Below are 18861 nucleotides of genomic sequence, written 5' to 3'. Positions count from 1 at the left end.
TCTTGTGTGTCACACACTATTGAAAGGATATGAAAGTTTCACAGAGGAAGGACCTTGATGTGAAAATGACCATTAATAACTGACTTTTTTTCTAGAATTATTGCCCTTTCTTAATTTCACAACATCGGCCATAGTGAAGAATAATATACATAATAACAATACACTTTAAAGGACCTTATCTGAATACAATTTGCTTCAAACATTTAGTCGAATAACATTCATGTGTAGTTGGTATGTACTAAAACCTTGGCCTTTTTAGACGATGGCGCAGTATGTTGGGGAGGAGGGGGCATCCATGTCCTATGGACATAATTCTAGTTAATGAATGAATTTATTTGATTGGAACCTAAAATTATCCCTAGCATCAAATATGATGAGGTCCATAAGGTGTTGTGTGTGACAAATATTTTCTCGTAGCTGGACAAAGGACAACTAGATTTTTTTTCAAGCAGACTTGAAAAGAGTTACAGCTTAACAAGGCCAATACCTCAGATTTAGAAACGTCATGTTTGGACTTAAAAGTTATGAACAGTAATCTTGAAACGAAAATATATGATAAAAGAGACGATTTCAATTCTGAAATTGTCAACTTCCCCCACCTTGATGGAGATGTCCCCCGAGCGACATCATATGGTGTCTAAATTTCGCAACTTATTCGTTTTGCAAGAGCTTGCTCAAAGTTGGAGGATTTTAGTGATATAAATCTTCACATCCCCAAAAAATTATTACAACAGGGTTACAGATATCATAAACTACGGAAGGCTTTCACTAATGATCTTATTACAGATCGTCCGAACTTCTAAAGAAGTATAATACCAACCTTAAAACACAAATTGGTCTTACACGTCTGGTATACATGGAGATGTAGTTTATAAAATTCGGAAAATTAAGCATAATGCTTATTTTAATCAAATATTTGTAAAATGTGTTAAAAGATTTATCAGAAGAGGATACAATGCGAAAATCGTGAAGCACAGTGCATGTTTGGTGACTGACCCCTCTACAGTTAATCGCTACGATTTCTTATTTGATGGTGCGATAATTAATAAAGTGTAATTTCTCCTAAATCCTATTAAAGCGGACGGAGGGAGTGGAATTTTGTCTTGCAGCTTGCTTAGTCGTGCCCTTAAAGTTAGGCTCTTGGTGCTCTGACTTCAGTCAAGTTGTTGTGTAAATTGGTGTAATTATACTTTAGATTGACCCTAATTTTATGTTTTACTTGATATGATCTGGTATTTAGTCACTAATGTTAGAGCCTTTCTCAGCGGGGAGTGATGTTATTTACATTGACTTGTTTAACTTGTTGAAAATAGGATAAGTTCTAGGTTGGCATGCCCTAAACGCGTTTAAACCCCCATTTTCTTTATATAGGTTACTGACCGTTCCTAGGCGGTGCCCATGTTTTCAACAGTTTTTTGTCTGTCTCGTATTTTGTGTTGCGTATGTTGTCTACTTTGTAATTGGCGTTTCTTTCCCCTTTCTGCTCACTTCCCCATCGCCCCCTCTCATCCCTTGCCCTTGCATTTGCACTGCCCTGCATTTGCACCCCTTCTCCTTTTACTAAGAGTAGGTTATCGTGCCCACCATAAATTTGGCCGCCGGCCGTCCATAGGCGATGCCCGACAGTTGTTTTTCCTTGCTTTTTTGTGCATGCATGCTTGCGCTTGTGTGTGTGTGTTTTGGGCGGTGCCCCACAGTGTTGTTTTTTTCTTACTTGTGTGTAAATTAGATGTGTGCGTGCGTGCGTATGTCTTTAGTACGAGCGCTGTGGTTTACGTCCCTTTTGAGTATTCATCCTTGCTCCACTTTCCCCCAACATCCGTCGCTTTTATCTACCCCTTACCCCTTCCCGCCATTTTTTCTGTATTTTGCATATATTTAAAATGTTCTTGTTGAATTTTTGAAGCAACCCGTCTACAATAATTTTCCGTTACAGCATCTTTTTGTCGTGGGCCTACCTTGCGATGCTTGGCTCTATGGCTGTGTTTTGGGTGCTCAGTGTTTCCGAGAAATCTACCCTTACCTTTTATCGTTTGTTTATGAAACCTGCTTATGTCATAGTTGAAAAATTACTGTAGATTAGCATCTAGATTTTGTCTACATAAGTAAGAATAACTGCTGACATATAACTTTATTAGTTACGAATAAATGCAGACAGTCTAAAACAGAACTGCTTTGACTTGCGTCTGAATTACCACTGTGATATGTTTAGATATCTCTGATAGATTCTCCATATCTTCTCAATCAAAACCAAAAAAAAAAATGCTTCGGACTGATAGCGCGATTCATGGATTTGCGAAAAATCCAAATGCTGCTTATACCCGTATAACCGCATAAAAATAGCATTTGATTCTTAATTGATAGAAATAAAACATACATACAGAAAATCCAAAGTTTTGTATGAAAACGCGAATCTTGCATGCCAAAAGGTGTAATGTGGCGTTTGTTTAGATAACTTGAGTTGAATAAAAGCAATTATAAATCTACTTTGAGCAAAGTCATTTTTTCTCTAACACAAGAGAAATTAATGCTAATTCCAGTTTTCTTCCGATTCTGTAAAAAAGTACCATTTGATTTACAGAACGTAAAACTTGAATGCGTAAATTAATACGCTGCTAAAATAAAATAGTACTTTTAAAAGGAAAGCATTTGAGCCGCGCCACGAGAAAATCAACATAGTGGCTTTGCGACCAGCATGGATCCAGACCAGCCTGCGCATCCGCACAGTCTAGTCAGGATCCATGCTGTACGCTTTCAAAGCATATAGCAATTAGATAAACCGTTAGCGAACAGCATGGATCCTGACTAGACTGCGCAGATGCGCAGGCTGGTCTGGATCCATGCTGGTCGCAAAGCCACTATGTTGGTTTTCTAATGGCACGGCTCGTTTTTTTCTTCTTTTAACTGAAGAACTTGTTATGCAAGAAAACGAATCTATTACTAGTTGAAGGTGCGGATGGAAATATCTAGCACTCGTGATAACTGTTTTTGCAATAACAAGTCAGAGTCCCATTACCATCTATAAAGGTAATCTCGAGCCAGACATTTCCATCCGCACCTTAAACAAGTGAAAGATTCTTCAGTATATTCTAAATATATTACCCGCATTGATATTAAGTGCGTCCTATAAACAAACGTTGGCTACAAGAGAAATTTTACACACGTAGTCAACATTTGAAACGGGCCTGTATATATTGCAAAACGATCAACGACTTTGAGAAACTGACTCAAAATATTGCTTAAGGTAGCACACTTTATTATAAAGTATTCTTTAAACATATTTTATTGCCAATATATACATATATAAACAGATAACTACGTCAATTGTACATATAATAGGCAAAAGGGTCGACCCACAAGTTCTCGCAACATTAGTAACGGGTCTTCCCTAATGCAAATATTTACATATTTAATTTACAACAATGACAACTAATCAGGTACATGTGTGGTAAATAATACATTTACAATATAATAGCTACAAAAAAAGGAATTCAAAGAAAACAAAAAAAAAGGAAAGAAAGAATTATTATAAAGTATGTTTAGGAGATATTTCATATAAGAAGTAGGCCTAAATAAATGCGTTTGTTTTATCCTAAAGATGACAGGGAGTAGAGGGTTGATTAGAAGGGACATCCATGGTGATGATTAGTATTGTACGTGATTGCCCTTGGTGTTGGTACCACTTACTGTTTCAATGCGAAGCCTCATGGTATTCCATTGTTTTATTTATCCTCGTTGACTTAATATTTTACTTTGTCTATGACTGCATTCTTACACATCCATACATATACTGCTGGCTGTGTCTGTTTGGAATATGTTTTCTTATTTACACATATTATGATTGTTAAAATTGTTATTGTAATGTTGTTTAGGAACATAGTCTAGATTAAAAATAAGAGTGTGTGGTATTTTGGCTACTGACCGTTCCAGCGCACTTTGTGTTTCTTGTGTCTTTATTGTCTATTTGTTTTACTTTCTTTGTTACTAAATGATTGATGCAGTTGCATTTACACAGCCATACATACACTGCAGTGGGGTTTTATTTCGGGGAGATCGGACTGCGAGCCATCCAGCTTACAACTGTCTTCTCAAGTTAAAGATAATTTTTTTTATTGATCATCTATACATAAATCAACTGTAGAAAATTTAATGCACGTAAAACATTTCTTGATTCATCATTTGGAGTTTTTAAACAATTCAGAGATTATGTAAAACAGATTGAAACATAAACCCCGGGGACATGATTTGAACAAATTTGGTAGAGGTCCAATAGGCAATGCTTCACACCAAATATCTAAGCTCTAGGGCTTCTGGTTTTTGAGAAGAAGATTTTTATAGTTTTTCCTTTCGGTTGCCATGGCAACCAGAGTTCTGCATGGAATTCAATTCTTTGAACAATTTTTGTAGAGCTTCACCCAAGGAACATTCCTGTGAAGATTGGATGAACTTGGCCCAGCGGTTTATGAGGAGATGTCGTTTAAAGTAAAAGTTTACGGACGGACAACGGACGGTGAGTGATCAGAATAGCTCACCCTGAGCCTTTGGCTCTGGTGAGCTAAAAATGACAGTCAAAGCGATGAATAATTCACTATTTTCGATCTGACCACTGCGGCCTTGACAAATGTGTCAACAGTAAATCTTTAATAGGAAAATATAGTACATGATATTATACTAATTTTATATTTAATCATTTCTATTTTCAAGCATATGTCTATTATCAAAAATGTTAGTGCTTTTATCACTCCAAACAGGAACATGCACGAGCAGCCTAGTAGATTTACTATACTGAGCCGTGCCATGAGAAAACCAACATAGTGACTTAGCGACCAGCATGGATCCAGACCAGCCTGCGTATCCACGCAGTCTAGTCAGGACCCATGCTGTTCGCTAACAGTTTCTCTAATTCCAATAGGCCTTTAAAGCGAACAACATGGATCCTGACTAGACTGCGTGGATACGCAGGCTGGTCTGGATCCATGCTGGTCGCAAACCCACTATGTTGGTTTTCTCATGGCACGGCTCATATATACCTGCTCTGGATCAATAAGTTTTGTTCCTGCACAAATTTTGTCCCTGTCAACGAGTGAGTTTTGATATTTCATGTCGTCTATAATGTATTGTTAGGTTATACTTCACTATAATTGACCAATTTCTTGGCAAAGACACCATTTGCTTGAAAATTCTTCTCAATAGCAGCCATGCATTGATCCTTATTGCAAGGAAATGTTTCTTGGTAAGGTATATTTATTGCTAAACAATTCTTCTCGATAGCAGCCATGCATTGATCCTTATTGCAAGGAAATGTTTCTTGGTAAGGTATATTTATTGCTAAACAATTCTTCACAATAGGGACACTTACAGCTTGACATTACGTCAACGCTGTCTATTTGACAGAAAGTTGTCATTACGTCAACATTGTTTCTTTGACAGATTCGAACAAAATTTCCTAGTAGAAAGTTGTCATTACGTCAACGTTGTTTCTTTAACAGATTTGAAGGGAGTTTCATATAAACAGAAAGTCGTTTTACATTATTCTGCCTTTAGAAAATTTTCAGATTTCTGTGTAAAAGTTGTAATGACTATATATAGAGAGCACTGCCAGCTGCATGTTATCTGTTAAGTCGAAGTTTCCAGATACTTCCTCGAAATTGTTACTCACTAAGTCGAAATGTCGACTTATTAACTACAATATCTATACTTTTATCTCGATATCTCGTCATAATAAATCAACATTTCTACTTAGTATCCTTTTTCCTTCATATGGTGACTTTCTTGCTTTGACCTCAAGTGCCCCCGTGCATTATTTCATCATGGGCTGGCACCTGGCTAGAATAACCGACATTCCGGCTGAACATACTCTAGTTAATACAGAGATGGCAGAAGTAATGCCGAAGCCTATCCTGCATTTGTTTCCGTAAAGCATAGAATCTATTAAAATGTTGTTTGGAAAAAATTCAGGACATTGGTATCAAAGGGGAATTGTTAAAAACTGATTGTAACTGTCATTAAATGTTTTAATAAACCATCATACAGAGGTCATTAAATTTTCTTAACCATGGTACTGATATAAGAGGGCTTCTGATGTGGTTATCATAGAAGAGGCAGAAGAGGACCTTACGCTTGACTGAATTTGTTGTGTTTGAATAGCCATATATCGGTTAATCTTGATAAATCGAATACTGTACATTTTAGACCTCCATTTGTTGGAAGAACAGGTTCTGCTTTTACCATTGTTAAATGCAACGTTAGAATTATAAACCAGTCCTACAGAATGATGATTTTTTTCCGAAAATGAATGGTAAGAGAATAAACGGTTGCAATGAATTTTTAATCAAATACAAGAAATAAAACATGGGGTTTTAGAATTAGAACGAAAATTGCTGAGGTGGGCATTTAAATCAGAAGTTTTGACATTAAATTGTAATGATAAGCTTGCCGATCTGTCAGGTTCCTGCAATGCTTACAAATGTTATTAGAATAGTCTAGCGATGTGATCTTATTAAATGAGGCGAGGACTTCCGTGTAGTAGATTATACCTTTTGTCAAACATCAGCGCTATTGTTGAACATATAATTCATTTTAATGTAAATGTTCTTATTATAAAAGTGCTGCATTGTATTATATCTTTTAATTATTTGTTAATAACTCCATTCGCTGATATAAAAGGGAAGCTACTGTAGTAAGTTTTTCTTATTATCTAGTGGAGTCTACCTTCCCCTGGATAATGACACATTGCTCTTAAAGTAGTTGTCCTGTGCTTGATAATTCTTTTGATTTACTGATTTATCACCACAACTTAGCAATTCTTGGAAATATGCTTCAATAGCGTCTGATACCCTGGTGAGCAGTAGGACAATAAAAGAATTTTTATTAAATTTTTAGTATCATATTAGCTACTCTGCATGTCCAAGTTACAATCCGGAAATGGTTTTCCTTGTTCAGGCCCCTGTTACCTTGACCTTTAATCAGCGACCCCAAAATCAATAGGGGTCATTTACTCGAAATGACTAATCATCTTATATAGTTTCAGCATTCTGGGTCAAGCGGTTCTCAGTTATTGATCGGAAATAGATTTCCATGTTCATGTTCCATGTGACCCCAAAAGCAATAGGGGTCGTCTACTCAATAAGCCCTGACACCCTATGAAGTTTGAAGATTCTAGGTCAAATGGTAACTTTGGCTCGTCCAAAACAGGATTTACTTGTCCCGGGCTTCGGGCAACCCAGTTACGACGAATACATGATGTATCAGAGGTGGAGGACGAATGATTTCAGACACAATGTCTTTTATCAAAAGTCACGGAAAACATACGGCCCGCCCAGGGATCAACCCCGCTACCCCGCGATCCGTAGATCTGCGCTCTCCCTACTGAGCCAAGCAAGCGGGTTCTAATACATAAATTATATGAACATTTTTTTTAAGGCCTAAAAAAAATTCTTTGTTTCCGGTAACATGCTAAAAAAAATTAGGGTACTAGGTAGGTCGGATTTTTTTTTTTTTGAATTTTTTTTATTAAGGCAGACTTTTCGGATTTTTTTTTTGTCAAAAAATGATTACAAATAAGGGGGTTATGCCTTTAGAGCATCAGTAAGTTGATTTCTAACATCACTGGCTATGTTTAGTGCGTAAAAAGTGCAGTTTTGCATATTTTTGTTAAAAAGTTGAAAAAATATTCTCCAAGGCCATAAAAACATTTAGGGTCGGGCCAAACATTTAGGATAGGTCGGGATACCGGAAACAAACAATTTTGTTTTACGCCTAACTTAAAATAAATTTCAAAGATAAGCCTTTCATCAAACAAACATACATTATATGCAAAAATTACATTAAAATAAAGTTGCTTTCCTATCTTCAAAAGTAAACAACATTAAATCTAAGGAAAAACTGGAATGTCAAGCTGCACAACCACAAAAGAAATGAATGTCGACCCCATCTAAAACAGATTTATCAGAAAAGATCAATGGACTGTCTGGATAAGGGAAATGAATGCAGTCTCTAATGTACATTTATAAAGCAGGTTTTCAGCATACTCCTGTTCCTGTTCTTGGTTGTGCTCGCGTTAGTTTATAGGAAAGTTTTAACAAAATGAACATATAACATGTTTGCCAGTACATGTGACATATGTACTGTCGGTATTTGAGAACAGAAGTATCTGCAGCTGAATTAACATCACTGCAGCCAGCATATGAAAACGTGCGTTTTGATGTTGTGTGTTGTCTTGTTGATGTGTTTAAGCCAGCATACGTCTTTGCTTATAGTTTTAACAACAGAAACAGTTGCAACATTTTGGACTTTCCTTAGATTCACCTAACACAGAGACCTGAAAGAAATAAAGCATATAGTAAACATATAGTTGTAAGTTTCTTCGTAAGGACATGCCTCCAGATCAAAATGAAATTTTAAAAACAGTTTTCCATGTTCTGGTGCCTGCGACCTTGATCTTTGATCAAGTGACCCCAAAATCAATATGGGTCATCTACTCTGTATGTCCAATCATCCCACAAAGTTTCATTATTCTGAGTCAAGTGGTTCTCAAGTTATTGATCAGAAACAGTTTTCCATGTTTAGGCCGCTTTAATCTTGACCTTTGATGGAGTGACCCCCCAAAAATACAGGTCTTCTACTAAGTCCTATCACCCTATGAAGTTCGAAGGTTCTGGGTCAAAGTGACATTGACCTTTGATCGAGTAACCCATAAAATCAATAGGGGTCATTTACTCTGCATATCCAGTCATCCTATGAAGTTTGAACATTCTGGGTCAAGTGGTTCTCGAGTTACTGATCAAAAACGGCTTTCATGTTCAGGCCCCTGTGACCTTGACCTTTGATGGAGTAACCCATAATATCAATAGGGGTCATCTGCTCTGCATGTCCAGTCATCATATGAACATTCTGGGTCCAGTCGTTCTCAAGTTATTGATCAGAAACTGTTTTCCATGTTCTGGCCCCTGTGACTTCGACCTTTAATGGAATGATCCCAAAAATAATGAATGGTGTCTACTCCATCAGCCCTATCCCCTATGAAGTTCAAGGTTCTCGGTCAAATGGTTCTCCAATTATTGATTAGAAATAAAGTGTGATGGATTATGGCCCCTGTGACCTTGACATTTGATAGAGTGACTCAAAAATTAATAGGGGTTATGTACTCTGCATGTATAATCATCCTCATAGTTTCAACATTCTGGGTCAAGTGACTGTCAATTTATTGATTGGGAATGGTTTTCCATGTTCGGGCCCCTGTGGCCTTGACCTTTGATGGAGTGGCGCCAAAAACAATAGGGGTCGTCTTATTCATAAGCCCTACCACCTTTAGACCTTATGCAGTTTCAAGGTTCTAGGTCAAATGGTTCTCCAATTATTGATCAGAAATGAAGTGTAATGGCCAGACAGACATGGCAAAAACAATATGTTGTTTACTGACTAAAAAGATAATATTGGAGAGAACAAAAAAATCCTAAAATTCTGGAGGTGTTCAGCTACAATATCTGCCATTTACAAGACTCTGTAGTCCATTTTATTTTCCAGAAGATAACCGGCAAAAAGTGAATCAAACAATGCACAGTGCCTTGAACATTTATAAGCCTCTCTTTTACCTACTTAGCATAAGAAAACTACTTGTCAGTCAAGTACGTTTTCATGTACTCCTTGTTAAGAAAAAAATTTGCAGTCTGAAGAGCTAGCAGTCAACATAAAATTCTGTAGTTAAGCACCTGAGTGACTTCAGGACACTAATGCTGTTACTGTCAGCTGACTGCTTGTCAAAGTGTCTATAACATAAAACATTCGCAAGACAGCATTTTTTAATGTTATTTTGAAGGTATCCGAAACAAATTTACCTTTATTCTAAGATTCTGATACTGGACAATTACATCCATGACTGGAATCCGGCAACTGCTAGGTAAGTATTTGCTAGTGTCTGCAGTATCTATTATCTGTTAATCAAACAGAATGGTTTGCAACATGTCATACCTGAAATAATTAAACAAGAATTGTGAAATTCTACGAAAAACAGGTTTTTCAAAAAAAAAAAAAAAAAAAAAGAACAAGAGGGTCATGATGACCCTGGATCGCTCACCTGAGTAATATGAGCTACATGTTTCAAATGTCAAACTGATGATTTTTAGAATTTTTTTGGAAAATTTTCCAATGTACAATCAAGTAACCCCTGGGGCGTGGCCAATTTTACCCCGGGGTCATGATTTGAACAAAGTTTGTAGAAGTCTACTAGGCAATGTTACATATCAAATATCTAAGATCTAGGCCTTCTGGTTTATTTTTAGCAAATTTATGAAGATTTCAATCAAGTAACACTTGGGGCTGGTCAATTTGACCCTTGGGTGGGTCAAGATTTGAAAAAAATTGTAGAGGTCCACCAGGCAATGCTACATGTCAAATATCTAAGCTCTTGGCTTTCTGGTTTATTTTTAGAAAATTTTGAAGATTTTTCTATGTACAATCAAGTAACCCCTGGGCTGGGGTCAACTTTGACCGCGGGGGTCATGATTTGAATAAATTTTGTAGAGGTCCTCTAAGCAATGCTACATGTTAAATATCTAAGCTCTAGGCCTTCTGGTTTATTTCTAGATTTCTTTAAAGGTTTTCCTATGTAAAATCAAGTGACCCCTTGGGCAGTGTCAATTTTGACCCCGGGGGTCATAATTTGAACAAATTTTGTAGAGGTCCACTAGGCAATGCTACATGTTAAATATCTAAGCTCTAGGCCTTCTGGTTTATTTCTAGATTTCTTTAAAGGTTTTCCTATGTAAAATCAAGTGACCCCTGGGGCGGGGTAAATTTTGACCCCAGGTCATGATTTGAACAACTTTAGTAGAGGTCTACTAGTCAATGCTACATGTCAAATATCTAAGCTCTAGGGCTTCTGATTTTTGAGAAGAAGATTTTTTAAGATTTTCCTATGTAAAATCAAGTGACCCCTGCAGCGGGGTCAATTTTGACCCCAGGGGTCAGGACTTGAACAAACTTGGTATATATCTACCAGGCAATGCTTCACACCAAATATCTAAGCTCTAGGACTTCTGGTTTTTGAGAAGAAAATTTGTGACAGGTGAGCTAAAACAAGCGGGTCATGATGACCCTGGATCGCTCACCTCAGTAATACGAGTCACATTTCAAGTGACAAACTGATGCTAAAATATAAAGAAAGTAGGTCAGTTTGTCCTATTCATGGTCACTGAAAGAAGTCAGTTTTAAGATCTGTTTGCTTAACTGTACATGTCATCCAAATTTCAAGGTTGTATCTTAAAAAAACAAGAAAGTAGATCAGTAGGTCAAGGTCACAGTCAGGTGACACCTAATCACTTGGGGTCATCAGGGAAAGGCAACGTTGTTCTTACGTTAATTTCGTCGGCTGGAATTTCTTAAATCATTTGAAGAAGTCAAAGAATTTTCAAAATCTGAGTAAAAATGAGAAAGTTATGAGCATTTAAATATTTGGTCAAATTGGCGGCCATTTTGTTTCCATGGCAACAAAAAATATAATGGCAGATTTATTAAATTTTTAGATACACATTTGAACTGTATTTACTTATTTCTGTAAAATAATTTCTCTATTTTTTCCAGCTATAATGAAAGAAATTATCATGTTTTACACCTTACACTCAAGAACATATAAAATTAATTCATTTAAAAGGTTTTTTGCTAAATAAAGAATTCAGCAATGTGAAAATGACGTCATAAACACACTAAAAGGGCTGCCTCAATGATCAGCCATTTTCTTAAATTTCAAATTGCCATATCTTTTTCAACAGTAGTCCGATTTTAATTTTTTTTTCTTCAGTGTTCGTAAGATTTTGGGTCATGGCAATTTTCCATTTGTATTTAGTAAAGTAATTAAACGTTTTATGAAAAGAGGTTATGACCCAGGTGTTTTGAGACACACCGCATGTTTGGTGTTCAACCCTTTTACAGTTGGACGCTACGCTTTCCTCTTTGATTGTGTCTGACGGATCAGGTGGAGGACTCTATGATTAGTAGTTCTTAAATCCCACCAGGACTGAGCTATTTTGATTTCTGTCTTCTGGCCTGTTTCGTCGGGCCCTTAAGGGTGTTTTCCTTGTTGCTCTGTCTTCTGCAAAGGCATTGAGTACATGCGTTTTAGGTTCTTAAAGGACTGCATTTTTATATTATATTTACAAGGGCATCTTTGTGTTTTACATAACATACCTTCTGTTGCATTTACGTATGTTAGGGTTTCACCTGGCGGGGATTACTTTTATTTACACTGTCTTGTGACTTTGGAACATGGTGAGAGTGAGGTTAGGTGCACCATAAACCGGTTTAAACTCCCCAGTGGTGGTTTTGCCACTGACCGTTCAAAGGCGGTGCCCCACTGTGTTCCTATATTTGTTTGTTTTGTCCTTTTGTGTTTCTTTTTTTTTTTGTTGTTGTTTGCGAGGGTTGTTCGTGTGTGGCTTTGGGGAGGCTGCGTGTTTTGAACGTGGCTTTCCCTGTTGGATATTCTTCCTTGTTTTTGTTTTTTTTGAGGATGGCTTTCATACTGAATTACTTACTGTCAGGCCTTACTCTTTAAACAGTATAGGAACTATGATCTTATAATTTTAAATACTTTTTTCTATATAACTCATATAACAAGTGACCCCCAGGGAGGGGCCTCTTTTCACCCCAGGGGTATAATTTGAACAATCTTGTTTTGGAGCTAGGCGCGACACAACACTAAAATGACCAATTTTTTCAAAGTCAGGGGCCATTACTCCTACACGACTGAATGAATCCAGGCGCAGAACTACACATGCTGACCATCATTCCTGTAAAGTTTGTGACTTTACGTCAAATACTTTTGGAGCTAGGCACGACACAACATTCTCAGAAGGACGGACAGCACCCGAACGGAAGGACGGACAGACAAGGGCAAATATATATCCCCCCTGCACAAGTGGGGCCATAAAAATGACAGAGCGTGGAACAACAGTCGTCTCGAAATGCAGCACTGCCAGGTTATTTAGCTTCAATTAATCAATACAAAGTAAATGGTGCTGGAAAAATATTTTGGGTCCTGGACTGTCTATAACTGTTTTTAGCTCGACTTTTCGAAGAAAAAGTAGAGCTATTTAGGTACTCGCCTCGGCTTCGGCATTGCCGTTGGTTAAAGTTTTTGATAAAGTCAAATATCTCTGTTACTATCAAAGCTATTGACTTGAAACTTAAAATAGTGATTTACTATAAAAGTCTACACCAGGAGAAATAATCCCCATAACCCTAATTTAAATTTTGGCAGAATTATGCCCCTTTTTAACTTAGAATTTGTGGTTAAAGCTTTTGAAAAAGTCAAGTATCTCTGTTACCATCAAAGCTATTTGCTTGAAACTTAAAATAATTATTTACTATCAAAGTCTACACCAGGAGACACAATTCCCATAATAATGATTGAATTTTGACAGAATTATGTCCCTTTTTAACTTAGAATTGTTTGTTAAAATTTTTGATAAAGTCAAATATCTCTGTTACTGTTAAAGCTTTTGACTTGAAACTCAAAATGTTATTTACTATCAAAATCTATACCAGGAGACACAATTCCCATAACTCTGATTTAAATTTTGACAGAGTTATGCACATTTTTAACTTAGAATTTTTGGTTAAAGTTTTTCAAGAAGTCAAATATCTTTGTTACTGTCAAAGCTTTTGACTTGAAACTTAAAATATACTTGTTTACAATCAAAGTCTACACCTACATAACTCTGATTAGAAATTTTAGAGAATTATATCCCTTTCTAACTTAGATTTTTTTTGATCAAGTTAAATATCTCTGTTACTGTTAAAGCTTTTGACTTGAAACTCAAAGTAGTTGTTTACTATCAAAGTCTACACCAGGAGACACAATTCCCATTACTCTGATTTGAATTTGACAGAGTTATGTGTCTTTTTAACTTGGATTTTTTACTGGCAAATCTCTAATTTAGAGACAAGCACTGAGAAAAGTCGAGCGCGCTGTCTATGGCAAGCCAATTGTCCAATAATTACGTGAACCCTAGTTCACGGTCGAAAAACTAGGATTAACGATCCGTAAACTAGGTTTTTCGAACGTAAAACTAGGTTTTTCGAATACTAACCTATATTTTCGAGCGAAAACATAGGATAACGCCGTGAACCATAGTTCACGCTCGTTAATGTAGGTTCACGATTGTAAACCCCAGTCACGGTCGTAAACATAGGTTCACGTTCGTAAACTATGGTTTACGAGCGTGAACCAGGGTTTACGAGCGTAAACATAGGATAACGATCGTAAACATAGGATAACGACCGAAACTCATAGTTCAATCGAGAAACCTAGTTTATCAAACGTAAACCATGGTTAACGGTCGATATATTAGGATTATAGAATCAACAATGAATTTCGGGCGTGAACATGGGTTTACGGCCATGAACCTAGGTTTACGACCGTGAACCTATGTTTACGGACCTGAACCTATATTTTCGAGCGTGAACCTATGTTTACGAAAGTGAACTTGGGTTTACGAGCGTGAACTTAGGTTTACGTTCGATAAACCAGGTTTTTCAAACGTAAAACCAGGGTTTTTAAATACTAACCTATTTTTTTCGAGCGAAAACATAGGATAACGTCGTAAACCCAAGTTTACGGTCGTTTGGTTTGTTTGTTTGTTTTGGGTTTAACGCCGTTTTTCAACAGTATTTCAGTCATGTAACGGCGGGCAGTTAACCTAACCAGTGTTCCTGGATTCTGTACCAGTACAGACCTGTTCTCCGCAAGTAACTGCCAACTTCCCCACATGAATCAGAGGTGGAGGACTAATGATTTCAGACACAATGTCGTTTATCAAATAGTCACGGAGAACATACGCCCAGCCCGAGGATCGAACTCACGACCCCGCGATTATCGAATCAACAATGAATTTCGGGCGTGAATATAGGTTTACGGCCATGAACTCATGTTAACGGACGTGAACCTATGTTTACGACCGTGAACCATAGTCTTCGGACCTGAACCTATATTTTCGAGCGTGTAACTATGTTTACGAACGTGAACTTCGGTTTACGAGCGTGAACTTAGGTTTACGTTCGATAAACCAGGTTTTTCAAACGTAAAACCAGGGTTTTCAAATACTAACCTATTTTTTCGAGCGAAAACATAGGATAACGTCGTAAACCATAATTCACGCTTGTAAACATAGGTTCACGTTCGTAAACCCAAGTTTACGGTCGTAAACATAGGATAACGACCGAAATTCATAGTTCAATCGACAAACCTAGTTTATCGAACGTAAACCTGGGTTCACGAGCGTAAACTATGGTTTACGCCCGGTATCTGATGTTTTCACTCGAAAATATAGGTTAGTATTCGAAAAACCTGGTTTTACGTTCGAAAAACCTAGTTTATCGATCGTTAATCCTAGTTTTTCGACCGTGAACCGGGGTTCACGTAATTATTGAACAATTGGCTTGCCATAGCTGTCTTGTTATAATAGATATCATCATTATTGACCAAACAAATGCGTTGAATACCTATGTTTCTATCATGCAAATTTACATTAGAGAACTCATGATCTGTCAACTTGAGGTAAAATCAATATTACTATCTACACTGTTCTTTGGATATTTGATTGATACAAAAAAATATCAGATAAGGGACATTAATTTTGAAAAGCTTATAGTACACAATCACAACTAAAATGTCACACATTTAGTGGATGGAATACACAAAATGGAAATGACAGAAATAAAAATGACATCTAAAAGTCTATAATTTTTGGGATTTTCTTGACAAATTCCTTTAAAGGTAATGATTTAAAGCATCTTGGATATTAGCATATTAAAACAGGATTGGACACAAGATACTGCACCAACAACACTGACATTTTGTTGCAATAGGAAGTGTTCCTAATTCCTTACAAATATGTGGTCAATGAGCTTGTGTAATATTTTCATTTACCTGCTTTAATTCTGATAACAAAATGGGGAGTAACCCTAGCAAAAATAGACAAACATCAAGATCTAGTCCAAAAAGTGGAATGATAAATCAAAATGTACCAACAACAGAAACAATTGTTGAGGGGCCTTTAGTTGTGATAGCAATAGACTTTGGAACAGTACATTCAGGATTTGCGTATTCATTTAAAGGATATGAGGATGATGTTAAATCGGCAACACACGGGGGTATGCTTGAAGAAGACCCGGTACCAACACACGGGGGTATGCTTGAAGAAGACCGGGTACCAACACACGGGGGTATGCTTGAAGAAGACCGGGTACCAACACACGGGGGTATGCTTGAAGAAGACCGGGTACCAACACACGGGGGTATGCTTGAAGAAGACCTGGTACCAACACACGGGGGTATGCTTGAAGAAGACCTGGTACCAACACACGGGGGTATGCTTGAAGAAGACCTGGTACCAACACACGGGGGTATGCTTGAAGAAGACCTGGTACCAACACACGGGGGTATGCTTGAAGAAGACCTGGTACCGACACACGGAGGTATGCTTGAAGAAGACCGGGTACCGACACACGGGGGTATGCTTGAAGAAGACCGGGTACCGACACACGGGGGTATGCTTGAAGAAGACCTGGTACCAACACACGGGGGTATGCTTGAAGAAGACCGGGTACCAACACACGGGGGTATGCTTGAAGAAGACCTGGTACCAACACACGGGGTATGCTGAAGAAACCGGGGTACCAACACACGGGTATGCTTGAAGAAGACCGGGTACCAACACACGGGGGTTATGCTTGAAGAAGACCTGTGAACAACACACGGGGTATGCTTGAAGAAGACTGGTACCAACACACGGGGGTATGCTTGAAGAAGACCGGGTACCAAACACGGGTATGCTTGAAGAAGACCTGGTACAACACACGGAGTATGCTTGAAGAAGACCGGGTACCAACACACGGGGGTATGCTTGAAGAAGACCGGGTACCAACTGTTGTTTTATTGAATCCTGATGAGACATTTCACTCTTTTGGATATAAGGCACAGAGAAATTATTCTGATTTAGAGGAAAATGAGAGAAAAAGCTATTTCTATTTGGAAAACTTCAAAATGGCATTATACGAGAAAGAGGTCATTTCCCGTGATATAGAAATACCAGACATTACTGGCAAACCAGTCAAAGCAATGAAAGTATTTTCTATGGGAATTGAAAATTGAAATATTCATTGAATATGTTCAGTCTAATTGGTTGAGAGAGTCTGACATTCAATGGATGATAACTATTCCGGCTATTTCCAGTGATTCTGCAAGACAGTTTATGCGTGAGGCTGCCAGGGATGCAGGGATCCCTGAGAACCAGATGCGTCTTGTCCTGGAACCAGAAGCTGCTGCCCTATATTGCCAACAAAAAACAGTGGTAGATGACAACAGACTTCCTGTTGGATTCAAATATGTCCTTGCTGATCTAGGTGGTGGAACATCTGATATTTGTGTACATGAAGTTATGGAGGATGGTAAACTCAGGGAAGTGTATAGAGCAACAGGGGAAATAGCAGGAGGGACTGATGTTGATGATGAATTTTTGTCTTTCCTGAAGGAATTAGTAGGTGAGCAGGTTTGGGTCGAGTTCCAATCAAACTATACATCTGCTTATATAGATTTTATGAATAACTTCCAAAAACAGAAAAAAATAACTACTTTTAATAAAACAACAGCATTGAAAATTGAAAATGCTCTTGTGTGTGTTTTAGATGAAAAGAAGAAACAGTCTTTACCAGCCAAAATCAAAGAGTCAAAGTATGCAGATAAAATGGAATATTTACCTATTGAGGCAAGGCTTAACATTCACTGTGATCTAATGAAGCTATTCTTCAAACCTTCCATTGATAGCATTGTTAACTTAGTGAACGAAATCCTTAAAGAATGTGCTGGTGACATTGATACACTGCTGCTTGTTGGAGGTTACAGCGAATCTTCATATCTAATGGACAGAATTAAGTCAGAGTTCAGTAATATGACAGTTGTCCTTGTAGAAGATGCTAGACTGGCTGTGTTAAATGGGGCAGTGATGATGGGCTGGAAACCTAAAAACATCATTCAACGTAGGTCAAGGTTCACATATGGATTTGCTGTTAATGAGCCATTCATAGAGGGAAAGCATCCAGAGAGTCGGAAGTGCATAGTGGATGGACAGGCTTGGTGTTACCTGTTATTTAAGAAGATGATAGAGAAAGGTCAGATAGTGGAGTATGGACAAACATTCAGATTTAAAGGATATAATACAGCCAGGGAACCAGAAGAGAAACATGAGGAGAGATATACCTTACTGTGGAGATCTACAAGAGAGAATCCTCAGTACTGTATAGAGGAGGGGTGTAGTATGGTAGGAGAGATTGTGAAGAAACCTCCACCAGAGGGATGGCCTGATTACTGGAGGAGTGACACACATCTCATAGTGGGAGAGACAGAGTTTACAGTGAAAGATTTCAATCATACAACAGGACAGGAATACAAAGCCCAAATGAATTTTCTATGAATTATAATCTTCAAACAAGAACTGTCACTAATGGTGACAAATACCCCCGCAGCGCCTTGACCTTTGACCTGGTGACATTGACCTATGACCAGGTGACCCCAAAGTCAGTAGGGGTCGTGTACTCAATAAGTACTATCAGCATGATTGTGAAGTTTGAAGGTCCTGGGTGCAGTGGTTCGCGAGTAAAGTTCCTTGAAGGCTTCATGCAAAAAGTTAACGTTGTGACGAACGAACTAACAAAGTAACGAACGAACGAACAAACGGACGGACAGTTGAAAACTAATATGCCTCCCTCCGGGGGCATAAATATATAATTATTTAAAGTAAATATGAAACAAACTATTCATCGTCTTTGCGTAAATCTGAGTGGAAAGCAGTTGTCCATTTCTAACAA

General features: G+C 37.7%; 1 protein-coding gene across 1 annotated transcript; it reads left to right on the top strand.

Moving 5' to 3' along the window:
• The first annotated feature begins 17204 nt into the window (after window positions 1–17204).
• Window positions 17205–18467, top strand: LOC123538146 (heat shock 70 kDa protein 12A-like). The gene is made up of 2 exons (XM_053529797.1): window positions 17205–17538; window positions 17683–18467. The coding sequence occupies exons 1-2, from the start codon at window positions 17205–17207 to the stop codon at window positions 18465–18467; spliced, it is 1119 nt and encodes a 372-aa protein (XP_053385772.1).
• Window positions 18468–18861: the final 394 nt, after the last annotated feature.

This window comes from Mercenaria mercenaria, chromosome 18 (assembly GCF_021730395.1).
Source record: "Mercenaria mercenaria strain notata chromosome 18, MADL_Memer_1, whole genome shotgun sequence".
NCBI classification, from domain to species: domain Eukaryota; kingdom Metazoa; phylum Mollusca; class Bivalvia; order Venerida; family Veneridae; genus Mercenaria; species Mercenaria mercenaria.
Note: the sequence above shows the minus strand (reverse complement) of the source record. Positions and strands in the feature narration are given on the sequence as shown.

Coding starts and splice junctions, on each gene's coding strand:
- LOC123538146 (XM_053529797.1), top strand. CDS start 17,205: ATGATAACTATTCCGGCTATTTCCAGTGATTCTGCAAGACAGTTTATG. Junction 17,539..17,682: donor TTTCCTGAAGGAATTAGTAG/GTGAGCAGGTTT, acceptor TGTGTGTTTTAG/ATGAAAAGAAGAAACAGTCT.